The sequence below is a fragment of the Cinclus cinclus genome, chromosome 1, assembly GCF_963662255.1.
Source record: "Cinclus cinclus chromosome 1, bCinCin1.1, whole genome shotgun sequence".
Classification (NCBI taxonomy): domain Eukaryota; kingdom Metazoa; phylum Chordata; class Aves; order Passeriformes; family Cinclidae; genus Cinclus; species Cinclus cinclus.
The window spans coordinates 116,100,960-116,118,406 of record NC_085046.1 but is presented as its reverse complement, the minus strand read 5'-3'; the positions used below and the strand labels follow the sequence as shown (position 1 = coordinate 116,118,406).

The 17,447-nt window shown below is 38.6% G+C and overlaps 1 protein-coding gene across 1 annotated transcript in view; it reads right to left on the bottom strand.

Annotated features, from left to right (window-relative positions):
- The window catches only part of NKAIN3 (sodium/potassium transporting ATPase interacting 3), a 327,995-nt gene that overhangs the window by 163,373 nt on the left and 147,175 nt on the right, over positions 1-17,447 (bottom strand). Inside the window, exon 2 of the mRNA XM_062489320.1 lies at positions 6,790-6,927. Coding sequence (XP_062345304.1) covers positions 6,790-6,927 — 138 coding nt within the window. The remainder of the gene's footprint in view (positions 1-6,789; positions 6,928-17,447) is intronic.

The following is a 17,447-nucleotide window of genomic DNA, read 5'->3' as shown; positions in this document are numbered from 1 at the left end:
TTCTCCTTGTGGCTCAGACCCTGCTCTGAGGACAGAATAATAATTTCCTCATGAGGTTTACTAAGATGCTCATCGCTGTAATGTGTGAGAGCTGCACAAACATTAACTAATTTATTTTATGTTATAAGGGAATGATACAGCTCTCAGAATGCAAATGATGTTCTGATACATGCAGAAATTACATTCAGAAGTATTCATACATTATAAGCATCCAACTTGAGGTCTTTAAGAGTTCATTTTTCAGAATGCTTGAGGTTATACACTCAGTTTATAAACTCAGTGTTTAGCTCCCTGTGGCTGAGCGTGCAGCACTTGTGCAAATCAGACCACAAGGTCTCAAGACAAGAATCCAGAAAGCAAGGGGAAAACAAAGCATGTGACACGTTTTGTTAAAGTGGCTCACTTGGTGTCAAAACAGGTTTCAGTGGCTGAGAGCAGAGATAAAACTCGGCTACCAAGCACAGCCTTCACAGCAAAAGCAACCTTTTTTTCTTGGTAGCTTCTTACTCTTCCCATTGTCTTCTGTTTTCTTAAAATCAGGGCTCTATTCTACATCTGTGATCACCAGAAAACCCCCCAATGTCTTTCCTTTCTACTGAAACTGAGGCAACAATACAAGAATTAGTAGGTATCTAGTTCAATTCTGCAAATATATAAAAGAATCATAGTAAGACTGCACAGAAGGGCTTTAATAGGAACTTTTCTAAAATTTTGAGTGCTTCTTTTGAAGAAAGTTATAATACTTTCTGACATTATATGCATATATGCATTGTGTAAATTTATATGTATATACCTTTTAGGTTAAAAAAACCCACCAAGCAATATTCCATTATGTGGCATCACACTTACACCTGCTTGAGTCATTAAGGGTGTAACTTTTATATTCATTATGCAGATTTCTTATTTTTGCTAGCAAAGCAACAAATTGCCATTCTCTGTGTGAAGGGATACATCATTTGTGCGGGCAATTTTCTCTCAGTGTAGGAATGGTTAAGGTCTAAGACGTCAGGCCCACAGTGACCCTCAGGTTTCACTTCCCTCCCAAGGCACCTAACCTGTTTCATGATCTGACGTGCCATTTAACCTCTCCCATTCCATGTCCTGAACATCATACTGTCCATCCTGCTGGGTCTGCTCACTCTCGCTTCCCCACACCCAGCAATTCCTGCCTAGTACTTTGGCCACCCACATTCTATCCCCCCCAGCTCAGCTGGCCTCATACTCAGTGTCACAACCCTCACCATACCTGGCATGAAGAAGGAATTTTCCACACAGTTTGAATCAATAAGAACAGTTGGTATTTTTATTTTATACCCCAAATGATGCACCACTTAAAAATCATTTGGGCATTTTTGTAACAGATTCCTTCTAAAGGAAGGACCTAGGACCAGGTCATAATCTTTGCTTATTTCTCCCCATGATGCACTACCTCTATTCTTGCTTTTGGTCTTTTGCACTAAGGATTGTATACTATATGGTATTTGAAGGAAGCATTTGAAGTCTTACCAATAATGTGGAGGGAGTACTCACTAAACCTTACAGGTTAAACGTCCAATAAATATCCCCTTTCATAATGTCTGCCTCTCTACAACAGTGAGATTTCTACACCTCTTGACTCTACAGTCATATTGAAACCAATGCAGATTTCACACATCAGTGAAATACAAACATTTCTAGAGTTAAAACATTTGCATTGGATGGACACAATGTCACAAGAACAACTGGTTAGGATAAAAGAATAACGGGAATTTTCTAAATTTGAATATAACAAGGATTGCAGGATAAGTTTAGCTTTAATGAATAAACTTTCTCAAGAGTATATTTAAATCTCAAGTGCAGCAACTACTCTGATAGTGTCATTCATGGCATTACAAGGAATGAATGTTGGCTCGGGGATACTTCAAGGGAAAGGAGCAACCACTGACTCGTCAAAACATCCCCCTGTAATACCTGGTATCAGTACTTCTAGAGGCTTATTAGCCATATTTATGAAAGATGACAAGGAAAGTGACATAAATCAGCATGATGGAGCAGTAACAAGGCAGGACTTATCAGGAAGGACATTCAACAGGTAATTTTGGAAGCCTAAATATTTCACATGTGTTTTCACTGCCTGTATAGCATTTGCTTGAATACTGAAAAACGTATCCTATCCAGCCTTTCTTCTGCTGCTCTGTTTGGGTTTTTTTATTTATTTATTTTGGTTTTTTTTTTAAGAAACTCTTTCCTGGCTTTTCAACTGTATCCATTGCTTATATATCATATTATTTAATGAAATACATTAAGGCAAGTAAACCAGAGATTTCCACCATAAATTCTCCCTATTTATGTGTATTATTTTCATTCCTCATTATTTATTAACACTTTTTTTTCAGCTTTGAGCCTGGCTTTTGCAATTTTAGCTATATGACTCATGATTCAGAAGCCTTTTGAAGTCCCAAATCAGAAGTAGCAGAGGGAGAAAATCCCCAACTTTAAAAAGTATCCTGTCATCATCATCATTAATCAACTTTTAACAGCCTGAAAATCTTGCTGGTGATAGCAAGATCTATTAAGAAAGAAAAAGCATGAACAAGGAAATGGAACACAGAAGAGCTCTGGAGCTTCATGACAAGAGTGCAACAGCATAGTTAGAACTGAAATTCAGCTGTTTCTTTCTTCTCTGCAAATGTTTGGGTAAGTTTCAAATGAGCTAATATGGGAAAATTAGGAATCAGCTCTGTACTTTTATGCCCTCTGGGAACTTCACACAGATTTAATTCAGTCAAAACTATTCAAATACTGAAAATAGCACATTCGTTTAGTGACAGGACAAATTGTTCACAACATTCATCTAAATTACTAATTAATACAAAACCTATTATAAATAATTACTGGCTTTAAACCAATTAGGACATTTGGAGTTAATGTTGTTGTTCCCTCTCTGTTTCCTAAGCTCTGAGGACTTGGAATTTTAAGTACGAGCAAGTGAAATTCCAGATTTATTTCAGAATCACCATCCACATAGTCCTGTATCTGAGGGACTGTAGACAGTGAATATGAACCAGTATCTTTAACTACTTGAAATGAGAATTCTATTCAACAGAGATGCTTCATGTATCAGCCCCTGCATGGTAGCTCTTAGAGAGTGGGGCATTTTTTTTTTTTTTTGTAGAAAGCTGTCAAGACAATTTTTATATCACTCAAACTAATTTCTTTATTCAGACCTTTGATCTACAGTGGCTTTGCTTACAGTGCAGCTTATGTGGTCACTAAATCCCAGTGATGAACTGGCCAGCCTGGGTTTAATGGCGGGGGAAGAGTCAGAAGCATGCAACTGCAATTGTTTCTATCAGTTTCTACTGCTGCCCTCACTGAACTCCTTGGCTTTACATACCTGCAACAAAAGCCTGCTCAACTGTGCCTGCAGAAGTAGTTTCATATTTGACTGCAGCATAGATGTGCTTCAAGTTATGGCCCTACATGTATTACATTTATTCACTTAGTTTCACATTCTTTACATATTTTAAAATTTGAGGAGACTGAACATGACACACGCAGCATAGAATGACAAAGTGAAAGCTTTTGTGTAACTTCACTTGTCAGGTAATCCTTCAGGCACAGACTTCATTGCACAGAGGATCGATTAAAATCATTCTCTTGAGATTAAACAATGGCTCTAGAGCTGGTTATCTGAAGTCAAGATCACCACCAGAGTATCATGAGGACAATTTGTGTGCACATGTGCCAGATTAATTTTGTGGAGACAGTTTACAGAAGCAAACCATTGTATCTGACATGATTCTCTCTTTACTTCTGTTTTTTAATATTGAGATGGAATCATCTGCATTAGTTGATTTCCAGGGTAGTCTTCTGGAAAAGACAATGGATTCTAAGCATAATTTTCTTGAAGCAATTAGTTAGTGTTCCAGTTAAACTAGATTAAACTTAATCTAAATTGGAAGCTTCATCAACCACAGTACATAAAAGCATGACTCAAAATATTTCTTCAGCCACAGACATAGCACTAAATTCTTGGGATACCAACCACTAAAAAATCTAGGGGCTTAGATGTGACTCAAATTGTACCTATGAACACAGAAGGCCATGAAGGTTCTCCATAAATGTAAAGCTTAATTCACTACTCAGAGCCTTGGTAAGAATCTCTCTGCATTGTGCTTAATACTGGAATTCAGGACACTACTGAAGATTTGCATTAAACTGACTTTAATGTCAGCAGTAAAAGTTTACAGGTGGACTGTTACTTTTGTGCTAGTGAATACATCCAGTAATGCAGCTGGCACTGCTAGGGGTCTTTACTGTCAGTATCACTGACTCCTTCTGGGGCTTCTGGGACAGTGGACAAAGTTAAACTGTGGTTGGCACAGCCCTAGGAAGCCCAGCTTCTGGGCAGCATGTGTTGATATAGACTGGAAGATCCTCAGGCTATGCTCAACAAGAACTTCAAGCTGGTTTAACCCTTCACTGCTGTAGAAAGACTCCATGCACTTCTCTCCTTCCTCTGGCTTCTCGTTCCCATTTCCCCTCTCCCGTCTGCTGGAACAAGCAGAACACATCAAAGAGCTGACCTACACTTAAATTAATACCAGTAAAGAAAATACTTGCCTTTAACCTGGATCTGCTGTGGTTTGACAGTTAACCAAGTGATTAAACTGGTAGCTGTGCTGGTGCAAACAGAGGAAAAGCACAGGGACTGAAGGCAGCAGCTGAGCGAAGGGAATATTGCTTATGCTGGCTTGAGATATTCACTGAATTCAACCTAAGGGCAAGGCTAGGCATGAGACTGAACTGACAGGTCTGGAGCTAGCAACAAGAGAAGCCTTGCAACTGCTCCTTTCTCCTCTGCCTCCACATTGCTGTTCATAAAAACACAATCCCAATGCCCAATGCCTTATGCCAGCCTTGGCAACCACTGGAACCTCACAGACTGGATTCAGGTCACCAGTTTAGCAAAAAAAAATCTCCACTTTTTGCTAGTTTGGTTTTCTGACAGCTTAGAAATGGGACTGACATACTGACTGGTCCAGTTAACTCCTGCCAGAAGTGGGAAAGAGGATGTGGGGAAGTGGTCAGTCAGGGAACAGGAAGACATGACAGCCACCCCATTCTGCTGGTGTTGACTGTGAGGTCAGCTGCAGACAGGTTGTGTTACAGACACCCTCCAGACTTCAGGATTTGGCTCAAACTATTCCTATTTCACTGTAAACCCTACATATAATCACAGATCAAAGAGGTGGTGATGGGATCAGTAAATAGGTAATCACAGAACCTTCTGAGCTGGAAGGGACCCATAAGAAACATCAAGTCTAGGTCTTAAGTGAAAGGCCCATACAGGGATCACACCTGTGACCTACATCATTATTAGCACCATGCTCTGACCAGCTGGGCTCTTTAACTTCCCCAGTAATGAGCATTGGCACCTGCTGAAGCTAGAGCTCCTAAATATACGCTTAAAGATAAATCAGACCATGAGTTCAGTTAAATCAGCATAAAGTATCTTTATGGGGAGATATTTCTTTCTTTAATTATGATTCTACCTCTACTTTAAAACAACTTTTGCATAGCCTAAAATGTTCAATGACATTGGAAAAGATACAGAAACAGTCAACATCTGTTGCATTTCATTTGAAAATTAAAACAGAGCTTTCATAATTGAACAGCACTGCTGAACCTGAGCAGCAAGAAATTTTGTAGTGTTGCACTTCAGACATGAACTTCCCACGTAATTTTACAGATTCTTTCACACTTGCTTCTTATGTATAAAATGGAGAGCATGAAGCAGAAAGGTGAGCCACCAATACATGGATGCCCAGTTCTTCAACCACAGATAATAGATAAAAGCACTATTTTTTATATCAATCCATTTTCAATTCATTATAGTCTGCTTGTAAACTTAGCTAAGATGAGTATAATTTTGGATGCACTTCTTGTTCGCTTTTTTAAGACATGACAAAGAATTACAGGATTCCAGGCTTGACTAGAAAAGATGATTTTTAAGTATTTGTTTAACAAGTTTTCCCCAGCAGACATTTATTTCATTCCTTTGTGAGGAAAAAAAGGTAACTTGAGGTTCTTAAAATCCGTTATTGACAACACAAGCAAAATGTTCCAAATACAGCCATTACTAGGTAAAGACATAATATTCTTACATTCAAAAATGAACGTGGTGGAGGAACAGAGATTTCTCTTTTTTTTTTTTTGGTACTTCACAGCTTTGAAATTTCTTTTTAATCCTGGCTATATTTAGAACATGGGAAAAAAAATAACTGAGAAGCTTCAAGCAACAGAGAGAATATACAATAACTTAGGGTCAAAGCCATAAATACGGGTCTTGACAAAATTACATGTAAGTAAGAAGGAGACTTCTTTGTAACCCATGGGCCATAGGACCAAATAAATGTCTACAATCCTTGTTTCTCTGCTTAAGAGAAAGATGCAGTTAAATATAACTTGGCCATTGCAAATATTTTTTTTTAATCACCATCAATTCTGCTTATCTGTCACAAAAAGAACAATTTGTATTTTATTTATTTATTTACATATGGTCTAATTTACTTGTACCATAGTCATAATTTTGGCAGCACTTTCTCCAGGCTACCTGTTTTAGATAATGTCCAAAATCTCAAAAAATTCACTTAGTAGTCCTAAATTTCCAAAAAGACATGGAGACTTCTACAGTTTCTACAGAAATACCATCTGGTGTTTTGAATCCAAGAAAATTCTGCTTTATAATATGCCAGGTTTTATGGCAAAAAAAACCAAATAAAAAATAAAATAAATAACACTTACCACGACTATGTATCGAGGCCTAAACTGGATGGTTCCAAACAAACCCAAAATGACAACTATTATTTGCAGGAAATTGCCAAGGATAGGAGCCCACTGGAAACCCAGGAAGTCAAAGATTTGTCTCTCTAATGCTGCCAGCTGTAAGAAAACACATGAACAGAACATCCACTTTTTAATTATGGGTTGGAAAGAATACTTAATATTTTCTTATTTGCACCAGGCTTCGTGAGAGCATGAGCAAAGCTATGCAAACCTTGCTATTGCTCCTGAAATACCATCATGCTCCCTCCCTTCCCCATGTTTTTGTTTTTTAAGATTTACTCTCAACTAGACTCGACTGCAAGTTCCTCAGTCTGTTCCTAAAAGCCCAAAAGGGCAGAGCAGGCTCAGACAAATCCCAGAGGTGCCCACTGTGATCCCAGGAGTTCCTTAATGCAGGAATTAAGGAAGACTGCTGGGAGCTCCTCACTACCTGAGGCACAGATGAAGGCTCAGGAGCTGAAAGGCAGTAGAAAACAGTGGAAGACCTCAGAGCAAACTGCCCCAAAACCAAGAGCCAAATGAGCCATCTGTGCTCTTCAAAAGCTGCTACATTACTTTTGGGCAACTACAAATCAGAAAAAAATAGTGGCAGCCCAATAGCTCTCTTCCCACTGTCCTCATGGCATTTTGGCTCTGGATTTAGTTGGGTGTGGAAAAGGAGGAGGCTAAGAAGCATCAGCCTTCATCTTTCCATCACCATGTGGTTCTTAGGTAATTCTGCATTTCTGGACATTAGGCAAAAAGGAAAAACCAAAAGCCAGATATAAAATTCTTCTGCAAACACATTTGCTACTAATTTTTGACAATCCAGTCCACTGTTCTAAACACAGAAAAATCAACTTTCTTAGCAGAACATTTGCAGGAGTTTAAACTTCGTTCAGTATTTTTGCAGCTGTAGCAAGATATTCTTGAGCAGCTAAACAGAAACATACTGAGAAACAACTGAGTTTCTGTGCTTGTTAGAATTTATTAACATCTACTTGATTTTACTACATTGTTAAAAACCCTAAAATTTACTGAAATATGCACTTACAATATTTATAACTGAGACAGATGGAGCAAGCATGGCTCTATGAATACCAACCAAAGTATTATAATGTGTGGGTATTTCACATAAACCATTTCATTTTACACATTATGGCCAGATTCAATCTTCACCTGCAAGATGAACCTAGGTATCTCTGAGAGCAGAATCCATTTTCTCTGTACAAAAATCCTCCCTTATAGCAGACATGAAAACTATATTCTCTATGCTGAGGTTAATAAATATGATAAATCTAAACAAAGAAATGTACAAAAGTTGAATCATCAGCTTGGTGCAGCTCCTTTGTAATCAGTGAAGTTACACTGACTTTTATCAGCTAAACATCTGGCCCAGAATATATAAATGAAAAATCACACAGTACAGTACAAGAGTCCCCCAAATCCCATGTGCAAGATGGTAAATAAAGAGTTTTGAAAGCTCTTTGGCAAAGGCAGAACTTACATTTTATGGTCTAGCAACAACCTACTGGGTCCTGTACCACAGTGGAAGGCATTTATGATATCCATGACCAGAGCCAGAGACTTACTAATTTCCATTATTTGTGGAAATCTTCTGCGTGAGCAAAATAGCTAAAAAAATTCACAGACCGCCAGTTTTAAGAGACAATGTGTCTTCTTCCTGGAACCCTGACATTGGCAAGCAAACACAGGCTGGAGCTACCAAATCCACCTAGGATTTGCTTAGTGCCACCTCTGCCCCGACATTCACTGAAACTCTCCTGCAGCTTTGGTCTTTACCTGCACCAATAAATTGAGTGTGTCCCATCACACTCCCAGCACTGAAGGCAGCTGGCTTAGCATTGTCACCATGAAAGTGTCCTTGGCTCTGAAACAGGGCAGCTGTGTGCAAACTATATACTTACCTACTCAAAACAGCCCTTGGCCATGGGCTACCCACTCTGGGAAGACCACTGGTCACAATAACCCTGGTTAATGTGACAGAAAACTCTAATGGCTCACTAACATCCACAATATCACTGCCTGGCTACTTCCCCAGGCACAAGAATGTGCTGGTGTTGGGAGCAGAGAGCTTGCCCAGAGTGGGTATTGAGGAAATTCACACTGGTGGGCATGGAGGCCATTATGCATTTTATGTAGCTTTGAAACACTTAGAACTATCTGACAGACAAAAGCCTGAAGCACAGATATGCATGAAGCTGTTTAGTATCTGTCCCTTCTTAAACTGACCCTTGGGATAAATTTTCAGATCATCACCTTAAGGCCTGATAAACACAATACTAGAACATACATGAACACAACCACTGCACTTTGCCACCAGACTCATGCTAAAAGGCTTGGGGTTCAGCTCATGCCGAAACTGGATCAGATAAAAAGCTTGCATCTCCCTGATATCTGCCAAGCAAGTTCTGAATACATCCATCAGGCAGGTCTGGGTTCCCACAAAATAGCTCAGTGGCCACAAGCATATTACCAAAGATGAGAGTGCACATGTGTATATTCACCATAGACAGAGTTACACATAAAAAAAGTCTTTCCATGAATTACTGTGGTTAAGGTACCCACCACAAACACAGAGAAATAAATTTCCATTTCCTCTCCTGCTGCCTATTGAGTTACTCATTCCTCTCCTCCCACTTCCTATCCATTAGGATATCAAGGGAAAGAGCTTCTCTTTGAAGCTGTGTCACAGGCAAAAAATAACAATTTCTATTTCACGAGTCAAAAAGAGAGCGTAAGCAGAAACATGAGGGTAGTCTATTGCTTATGGCACTTACACAAAACTGGGAGAGTTGCTCGTGTTTCTTGTCTGCTGGGCTCGCTCTTTATTTATATACAGTGACAGCATGAAGCCACTGAAGGAGCCCTGGAAGCAGGATGCCAAGCATACAGTACCATTCTTCCCCTACTAAGAAGTGCTTTCACCATAAGGCTATGCAGAGACCTTCCTGCACAGCTAAGTCTCATTTATTTTGCTTTTGTCACCAACACAGAGCAATTTGTCTCATCCCCAAAGCCTGCAGAATACATTAGCAGGGGGCAAGGGGAATCTAAAGAAGAGGTAGGAGGCAATGTCTTTCCTCCTCAAATTGCTACTCTCTTCTAAATTTTAACACCTTGCAGGCAACACAAGCAGACGTTAAAACCCTAATAATTCATGATCATGGTGGAGGAAACATATTAAGATCTGTTTTCTTTATACCATGAGCAATATGGACTGAATAGAGGAAATATCTGAGTACTGCTGTTCTTATGTCTAGTATTCACCCATCAGAGCCCCCAAGAAGCAGTGAAGGCCACAAAGCTTTTAGTTCTGTGCAAATGAAAAAGCAATCCCTAACACAGGCTGTGATTCAGGTAATTGATTTGAATACTCATCAGAATAAAGGGAAGAAAACAGGCACCTGTGCACATTTACAAGCTGATTTTGCAGATATGAAAGAGCCCATACTGTTAATATTTGCCCAAATCCAAAATCTCTGTATCCATCAGTGGCTACCAAACTAGCCTAGATTCAGTGAGAGATGGTTCAACTTGGAGTTATGTGCATGCAACTACTTCAAAATGTTACACCAGAAATGTTTTTATAATAAGAAGGCTCTTTTTCTCAACAAGAATTTCCTTTTACTCAACAAAAAAATTTCCCACATGAATTTCTAATTTTGTCACCATTTTCAGATTCTTCTGAAAACAGCCTGAAAAACTGAAACCTAGAGGGAAGGGAGAGGTTCCTGAAATTAGCTGGTTCAATATCTCCCACTGCTAGAAGTCAGATAATCAATTTAGTAGGGCAGAAGAGCTCGAGGCTGCAGCTGGAATATGCTGAATGTGACTGAGGTCCTCTGGGGTTTACTATCATACCAGTTCCCTACCAAGCTGGGAGAGGCTGCACCTCTACTACTTGTGACAACTAAGACAACAAAGTTTGGGACTGTCCATAATAAATTGTTGTTTGATACTTCTTTGAATGAGTAACATAGAAGTGGAATGAAAACCCAAACCTTTCTTGCAAATAAAAGAGGAGGGATTGTTTTGGCAACCTAGACACTAGGTGTATGTTTGTGATGAAACCTATGTCCAGATGAGTGAAGTATTTTCATGAGAACTCATAAAAATCTGTCAAAGTTGATGGGGAATAATATTTTCGTATCATAACAAAACTTGGAAAAGGATACATGATATTTCTTATTAGTGTTGGCAAGGGAGTGCTTTGTTATTTAGTCATCATCATCACTGACAATCTTGTAATGCAAAGTGCATGACTTGGGAGACCAGGACTAGCAGTAAAATGCTCTAGTGAGACTTTAGCACTTCACTTAATGAAGTCTTGGGTTTTTACCTCTTTGTTTCACTAAGTCTTCAAAATATTTCCCATTTCCCACAGAGAACAAGCTGCAAGATGGGGCTGCAACAAAGTCACTCAGGGTGAACTTTCTCTTCCAGCCACGCTCAAGCCCTTTTGCATTAAGAGCAGCAAAAACTTCAGGTGAAGCAATCTGTTTGAATTCTGAGCTTCTTCACCTAGAGGGGTCAAGCAGATGTGCAGCACAATTGGAACCCCCTGAACAGAAAAAAAGAATGCAACTGTAGCATTAGTGCTTCACAAGCATCTTAAGGCAAAGTAAAAGGCAGTGATCAGCAATGCTGGATAGGATCTGCAGATAGAAATCACCAAGATGTTCCTCATCAATAGAGAAATCACAAAGCATGTTTGAGAGAAGGCTTCAACAGGGTGCCCTGTGGATGAAACCACTCCTCTAAATTCTCAGGTCCTATTATACTTCAAAATCTATATCAGAAGCTGTCTGAGTGATGAGACACCACAGCAGAGTTACAAAGTCAACTTTTCAAATACGTGTTAAACCTCAATTTTCTCTTCTGTCAGAAACATCAAGGAAAACAGTCACTTTTACATTTTAATGGAAAACTTTTATAAATGACATGTTAGTTTAAGATTAATAGACAGAACCAAATCCATAACAGAAGTCACTGTATCAGGACAAAGAGTTTTCATATGCAACAGATACTTCATACACAAAAAGACCCCAAAAGTGGCATGATATATACAGAAGACTATAAAATTGCTAAGTGTAAAAATAAAAGATTAATACAGCTGCAAATTTGATACCCTACAAATTACTAAATTTAAAAAACGGGGAAGTATAATCTACTCTGCATTTGATATTAAAAGTTGCTTCAATCTGTCATGTAAAACAATCCCTAGAAATTACAACAACCAGAAAAATATCAGTAGTATATCTAATAAACTTGTATTTGAGAAATCTAACAAAAATCAAACAAATATTTAATAATTGGAGAGCTGTAAAACTACTTGGCTTTGAAGTCCTTCATGAAATTAAAACCATTTTACAAGCTAGGGTAAAAAAAGAGAAAAATGATGACTTCAAAAATGGACACTGTTATGGTTACAAATGGACTCAGCTTTCAAAAATTAAAATAATATACAAAAACTGGTGAATCAAAAAATTACAGTTCATAGTATTAATTTTCTAAATTCAGGTCAGGAATTATCTGTAACGTTTGAATTATGCATGTAAGATTCAGAGTTGACTGACATTGCTAATACTTATCACAGAAGTTCCAGGGCACGGCAGATCATCCATACTAACTGTTGCTCCTAAGGAAAAAGATGTGTTTTTCAAAATTCTCATCTTCATCTTATGATCATAAATTTAACCTGTGGCTTCAGCAGAAGTTTCCTGGACATGATGAATTTCTGAGCACTGTTAGTCTTTTTACCACTACCACTGGTTGGAATGTGCTGTGCTGAATTACAGTTTAATCCAGTTTGGCAGATGCAGCTGTTAAAAACTGAAGTGGTTCCCCAGCCTCCTCCAAAGAAACTCCAAGAGCTTTAAGTGCCCTCTGTTCTGAATCCCCAAGATACCTTTGCTAAGCTCAGCAGTGCAATCACCTTTTCATCCCATCCCATCCCATCCCATCCCATCCCATCCCATCCCATCCCATCCCATCCCATCCCATCCCATCCCATCCCATCCCATCCCATCCCATCCCATCCCATCCCATCCCATCCCATCCCATCCCATCCCATCCCATCCCATCCCATCCTTCCTTCTCTTCTGCTTTCCTTCTTTTTGTACCCAGATTGGTGGGCACTCCCAAAAAGCTGCACACCAACACAAGGGAGAGGCAATGGCAAGGCAGGAGAGGAGCAGTGGGAGCTTCCTCCACCACCCTGCAGCCTGCATATTCATCTGGAATAGACAAGACCTTGGACCAAGGTCACTCTTAGCACTAGCCACATTTGACTTAAAGTCTGTCTTCACATTCCAGGGCTCTTAGGTGTGTGCTTCTTTTTCCTTGACAGATGTTCCACTGAGAAAACATTTTTCTAAAACCCTGGGGCAAATGTTCAATGTTCACATTTGGAAAATATGCACTTTCTAATTTAAGGGGGAAAGATATAAAAAAGCTACCAAGCTTCTCTGGATAAAACCTCAGCATTGGAGAGTAAAAGACTGACTTACCACATGCTAAATCCCAGGATTTCTAACAGGAAATTAACAGGTGATGAAAGAGGATGGTTAAAATAAATAAATAAGTAAATAAATAAGTTGCATCAAAGACCAGTGGTAATGCATAAACCACTTTTTATACAATTCTTATACTCCTGCTGTGATTTCAGAATTTTACTGACAGGCTTGACTTCAGTAGAAAGGAAGATAAGATTTAACACCAGAGAAATGCCAAGGTTTTAATGCAGGGGAGAGCAGTTAAACCTGAAGAGGAAGGGAGGTGTCAGATGATCCCTCTTAGCTGAAGAATGCTATTTAACCAGTTACTGTTCCTCAGCTAAATATTACAGCCTCCTTATCTGTAACTTACCATCTTTCAATGCAGGCTTCATTACCAAACATGAGTATAGTCAGTGCCACAATTAAATGTTTAACTTTGACTTGGATCATTGCTTCACAGCTTTGGTGACAGTTAAAGGAATCATCTGACCACAGAAGAAATTTTCATTAGATTTTTAATGATCTGTATTCACTTGTCCAGGTGAAATGCTAGCTTCTGGGTGATTTTAAGATGGAAATCCCTTATAAGAGCTAACTAAATGCATTTCTAAGACTAGGTGTCATGGAGGTTATTGAATGTCAGGAAAGATTCTGAATAAGTCACAAATATTTATAGTAAGTTCAGTTTAATGGAGCAAAAGAGAAACTTAGCTTTCTGACAAGTAATTGTCAGAGAAGAAAAAAAAACACCTAATGATCAAAAGTGCCTTTGCAGTCTTGGTCAGACAGATAGGTAATTGACTGCCACTTGTGTAATTTTAAATAAAATATAAAGCAAAAGAAATATATGTGCTGAAGGACCTCAAAAATAGAGCAACAGCCAAGATTAGTAAAGGCCAAAGCATAAAAACAAAGAAAAGAAAGGCAGGTTCAATAAGAAATATGTTGTCTTTTTAAGATAGTCTGGTCTGCTTTTCAACAGTGAATGCTATTCTTATTCAGCTGTTCAACTCATATGGAAAATACACAGAACAAAGTAAAGATTTTCCCACCATTCTGGTAACTGCTTGGGTAAATGAGTTCAGTGGAGGGTGATGGTAGTGACAGCACATAATATTGCTGAAGACATGATATTTTAACAAAACAAAAGAAAATTTTCTGAGGAAAAAAAGAAAATGAACTCCTCAATACTTTATCAGTTGTTCTTTCATAAATGTTTAAGACAAAAGACAGGTAAGGAGTGAGCAATATATGTTCAATGATTTTTGAAAGCCAATACACTGCTCCAACAACTCAGAACAAAAAGACCCCACTAAATAAATGGCAAAGAAGTTAATCTAATTCAGTTAATTTGGACCCTAGTATAAAAAGGAGAGCTGGCAAATGCCAGATCTTTAAAATCTATAAATTTAATTAGAGAGCACTGAAAAGATTCTTTTCTCCACATTTTAATAAATATATATATATATATTTAATATCACTATTTAACATTGTCAGACAGACACAAAACAAAGGTAATTCTTAATCGAAAACTGTTTTTCTAATTATATGTACTGCAAAAGTCTTGCAACTACACTGGTGATGTGCAGGAAGATTTTGAGTGATGGATTTCATACGATGTAATGCATTTCACCAAACTGAGCCCAACCCTCCAGTTTTGTCTCTGACAAAACTCACATGAAGTCAAAAGAAGCCATGACTATATCAAGGCTGCAGGATCTGGCTCAGAAAGGCAATAGCAAATTATTTAAGAATCTCATCAGCATGAGAAGAGGAGTTTGTTAATATTTATTTTGCAGTGTCACCAGACTGCAGTGATATAAAAGGTGGCATCTAATAGTTCCAGTTCCCAGCACACTACGGGTTCCAGGGTGATATACCCGAGGCTGATGGCTACATCTGTACCAAAGAGACCCCACAAAAATGCAGTTACAGTCTGTGGGTAGCCATGCTAGGGAAGAAGCCAGATACTGTAATAAAACCCCACAGCGCCAACTCGTTACAGCACAGTGATTTAAGATTGAATTTCAACCCTCCAGTGAAGCTGTAACTGATCCCAAAACACTAAAGTCAAGCACCTTGGCTGCTTGACCTATAAAATCCTGCAAACAGCTGGAATGAACATGCTTATAATGGCATTTAAGACTCCCTTGGTTATTTCATTTAAATGCCAGCCCACATACACCAAAAGGCAATGTAAGACATGGTTATAGGTTACAAATCTTTAAATATTTCTATCTTACTATGGATGAAAAAGCCCATGTCAAAAGATACTAGAGAGAATGGAAAAGCAAATTACAATTGACTTCTTTATAATCATATCAATCTGCATATGTGGTGGATTTAGTCCAAAATAAAGTTTTCATTTGCCACACCGTTTTTTATCCCTTCAGATCTACAAATACAAATTCTTGTAATTGCAATGGGTTTTTTTTTTATTTATTTCCACATTTGAACACATCCAGTATATCTCTGCACCTTTACAGACTTCCTCAATGTACAGGTTTAAGACATGGTGAAGTATCTAATGATTAAGTAACAAAAATGAGAATTGAACATGTTGACTACTTCTTTGAATTTTCAAGGCATAGTAAGCAAGGTAAGGAGGTAACAGATAAGTAGGTAACTTGATAACAATAAAGCTGGCAGCCCAAGATCCCTCCTACTTGCTGATGACCATAGGATCCAGTTTAAAAAAGAAAAGAGAAAAATTAGAGAAAAAGCTGGGAACCTATGCTTCAGGATCTGTACCCAACCCATCCTCAGCATGAAGAGTCTGACTGTGAGGAAAGAGATGCTGAGATGGGTGCCCAGACTGCAAAGTGAAAGAATTGAAATCCCTGTAAGGTAAACATAAAACAGTATTTGGAACCTCTATTCATGAATGTCATGCTCCTTCTTGACAAAGAGCAACCCTCTACTCTTGAAATAAGTCTCTTTTATGACTCTTTAAAGCCCTCTAAACCCGTGTTTTAAAAGACAGAAAATTAAACCAGATGGAGCTCTCCTTCCACAACTAAGGAAGATCAGAGCTCATGGACTTGGTCAAGTTGGACAGTTAGAGGTCCAAATTTAACAAACTAAAATTATAGGCTATGAGTTTTGGTATAAAATATCAAATGGCACAAATTGATTCATGCCAGACTTGAGAAATATAAGGTTTCCTACAGGATGGTGCATCTTATGTTTAGTTTGTGGTTCCAAAAAGGCAGTCAGTGTATCTTCAATCATCAACTGTCTTCAGGCAAAACAAAGTGTTAAGCCAAGGCAGCCAAGTAATAAAAATCATGTGCTGGCTGTTACCCCTAATTTGAGCCACAGCACAGAGCCTATTTCCACAGCAGGTAGGAGCTGAGGTGTCCGTCTGGGTAATATTCCCATTTTTTATCTCAGAAAACCTCTCTCCAATGCATCTCTCGTATGCTGGCCATGCAAAAATAGAAGAATGAGAGACTGCTTATATTCAACAGATGCACAAGGGGAAAAAGCAGTTCAGTACCGGCTCAGAAGTCTGACGATGTGTTTAAATAGGTCCCTGCACTGCAGGTCATTCACTTGCTCTCAAAAGCCAATTTTAAGTATGGTAGCAACACTCGCAGATCCTTTGACTCTGTCATTGCATATGATGAGACTGCATTGATGTTGGCATTACACTGACAAGACTCCCTGATACTGGATCATTTCATGCTGTCATGAAAAATACAAAAATATCCTTCTTTCTTTACAGCATAGCAATGACATACCTCCACCACCTGAGTTACTTGGCCAGGAAGAAGGATTGGGATAGGACTGAACAGCAGCATGACAAATCATAGTAATGTTTGATTACTTAAGTGATTCATCCATCATGTTTACTGTATGAATAACTTCCAATAAAGGGCTATATGGGCATTTTTGTCCCATTTAGACATGTAAGTATGTTTTGATTAAAAGGAAAGGGAAGTCTGAGACTATTCTCAAACATGAAAGAAGAATACTGTAGTTAGAGGTGGGTGACAACATAGCCATATCTTGCTATCTCACTCTTTTACAGGTATTCTGAGATTTGGCCATTCTCTTGCAGAAATAAAACTCCAAATTCACATTATTTTCTGTGATTTTGTAGCCTACCCACAC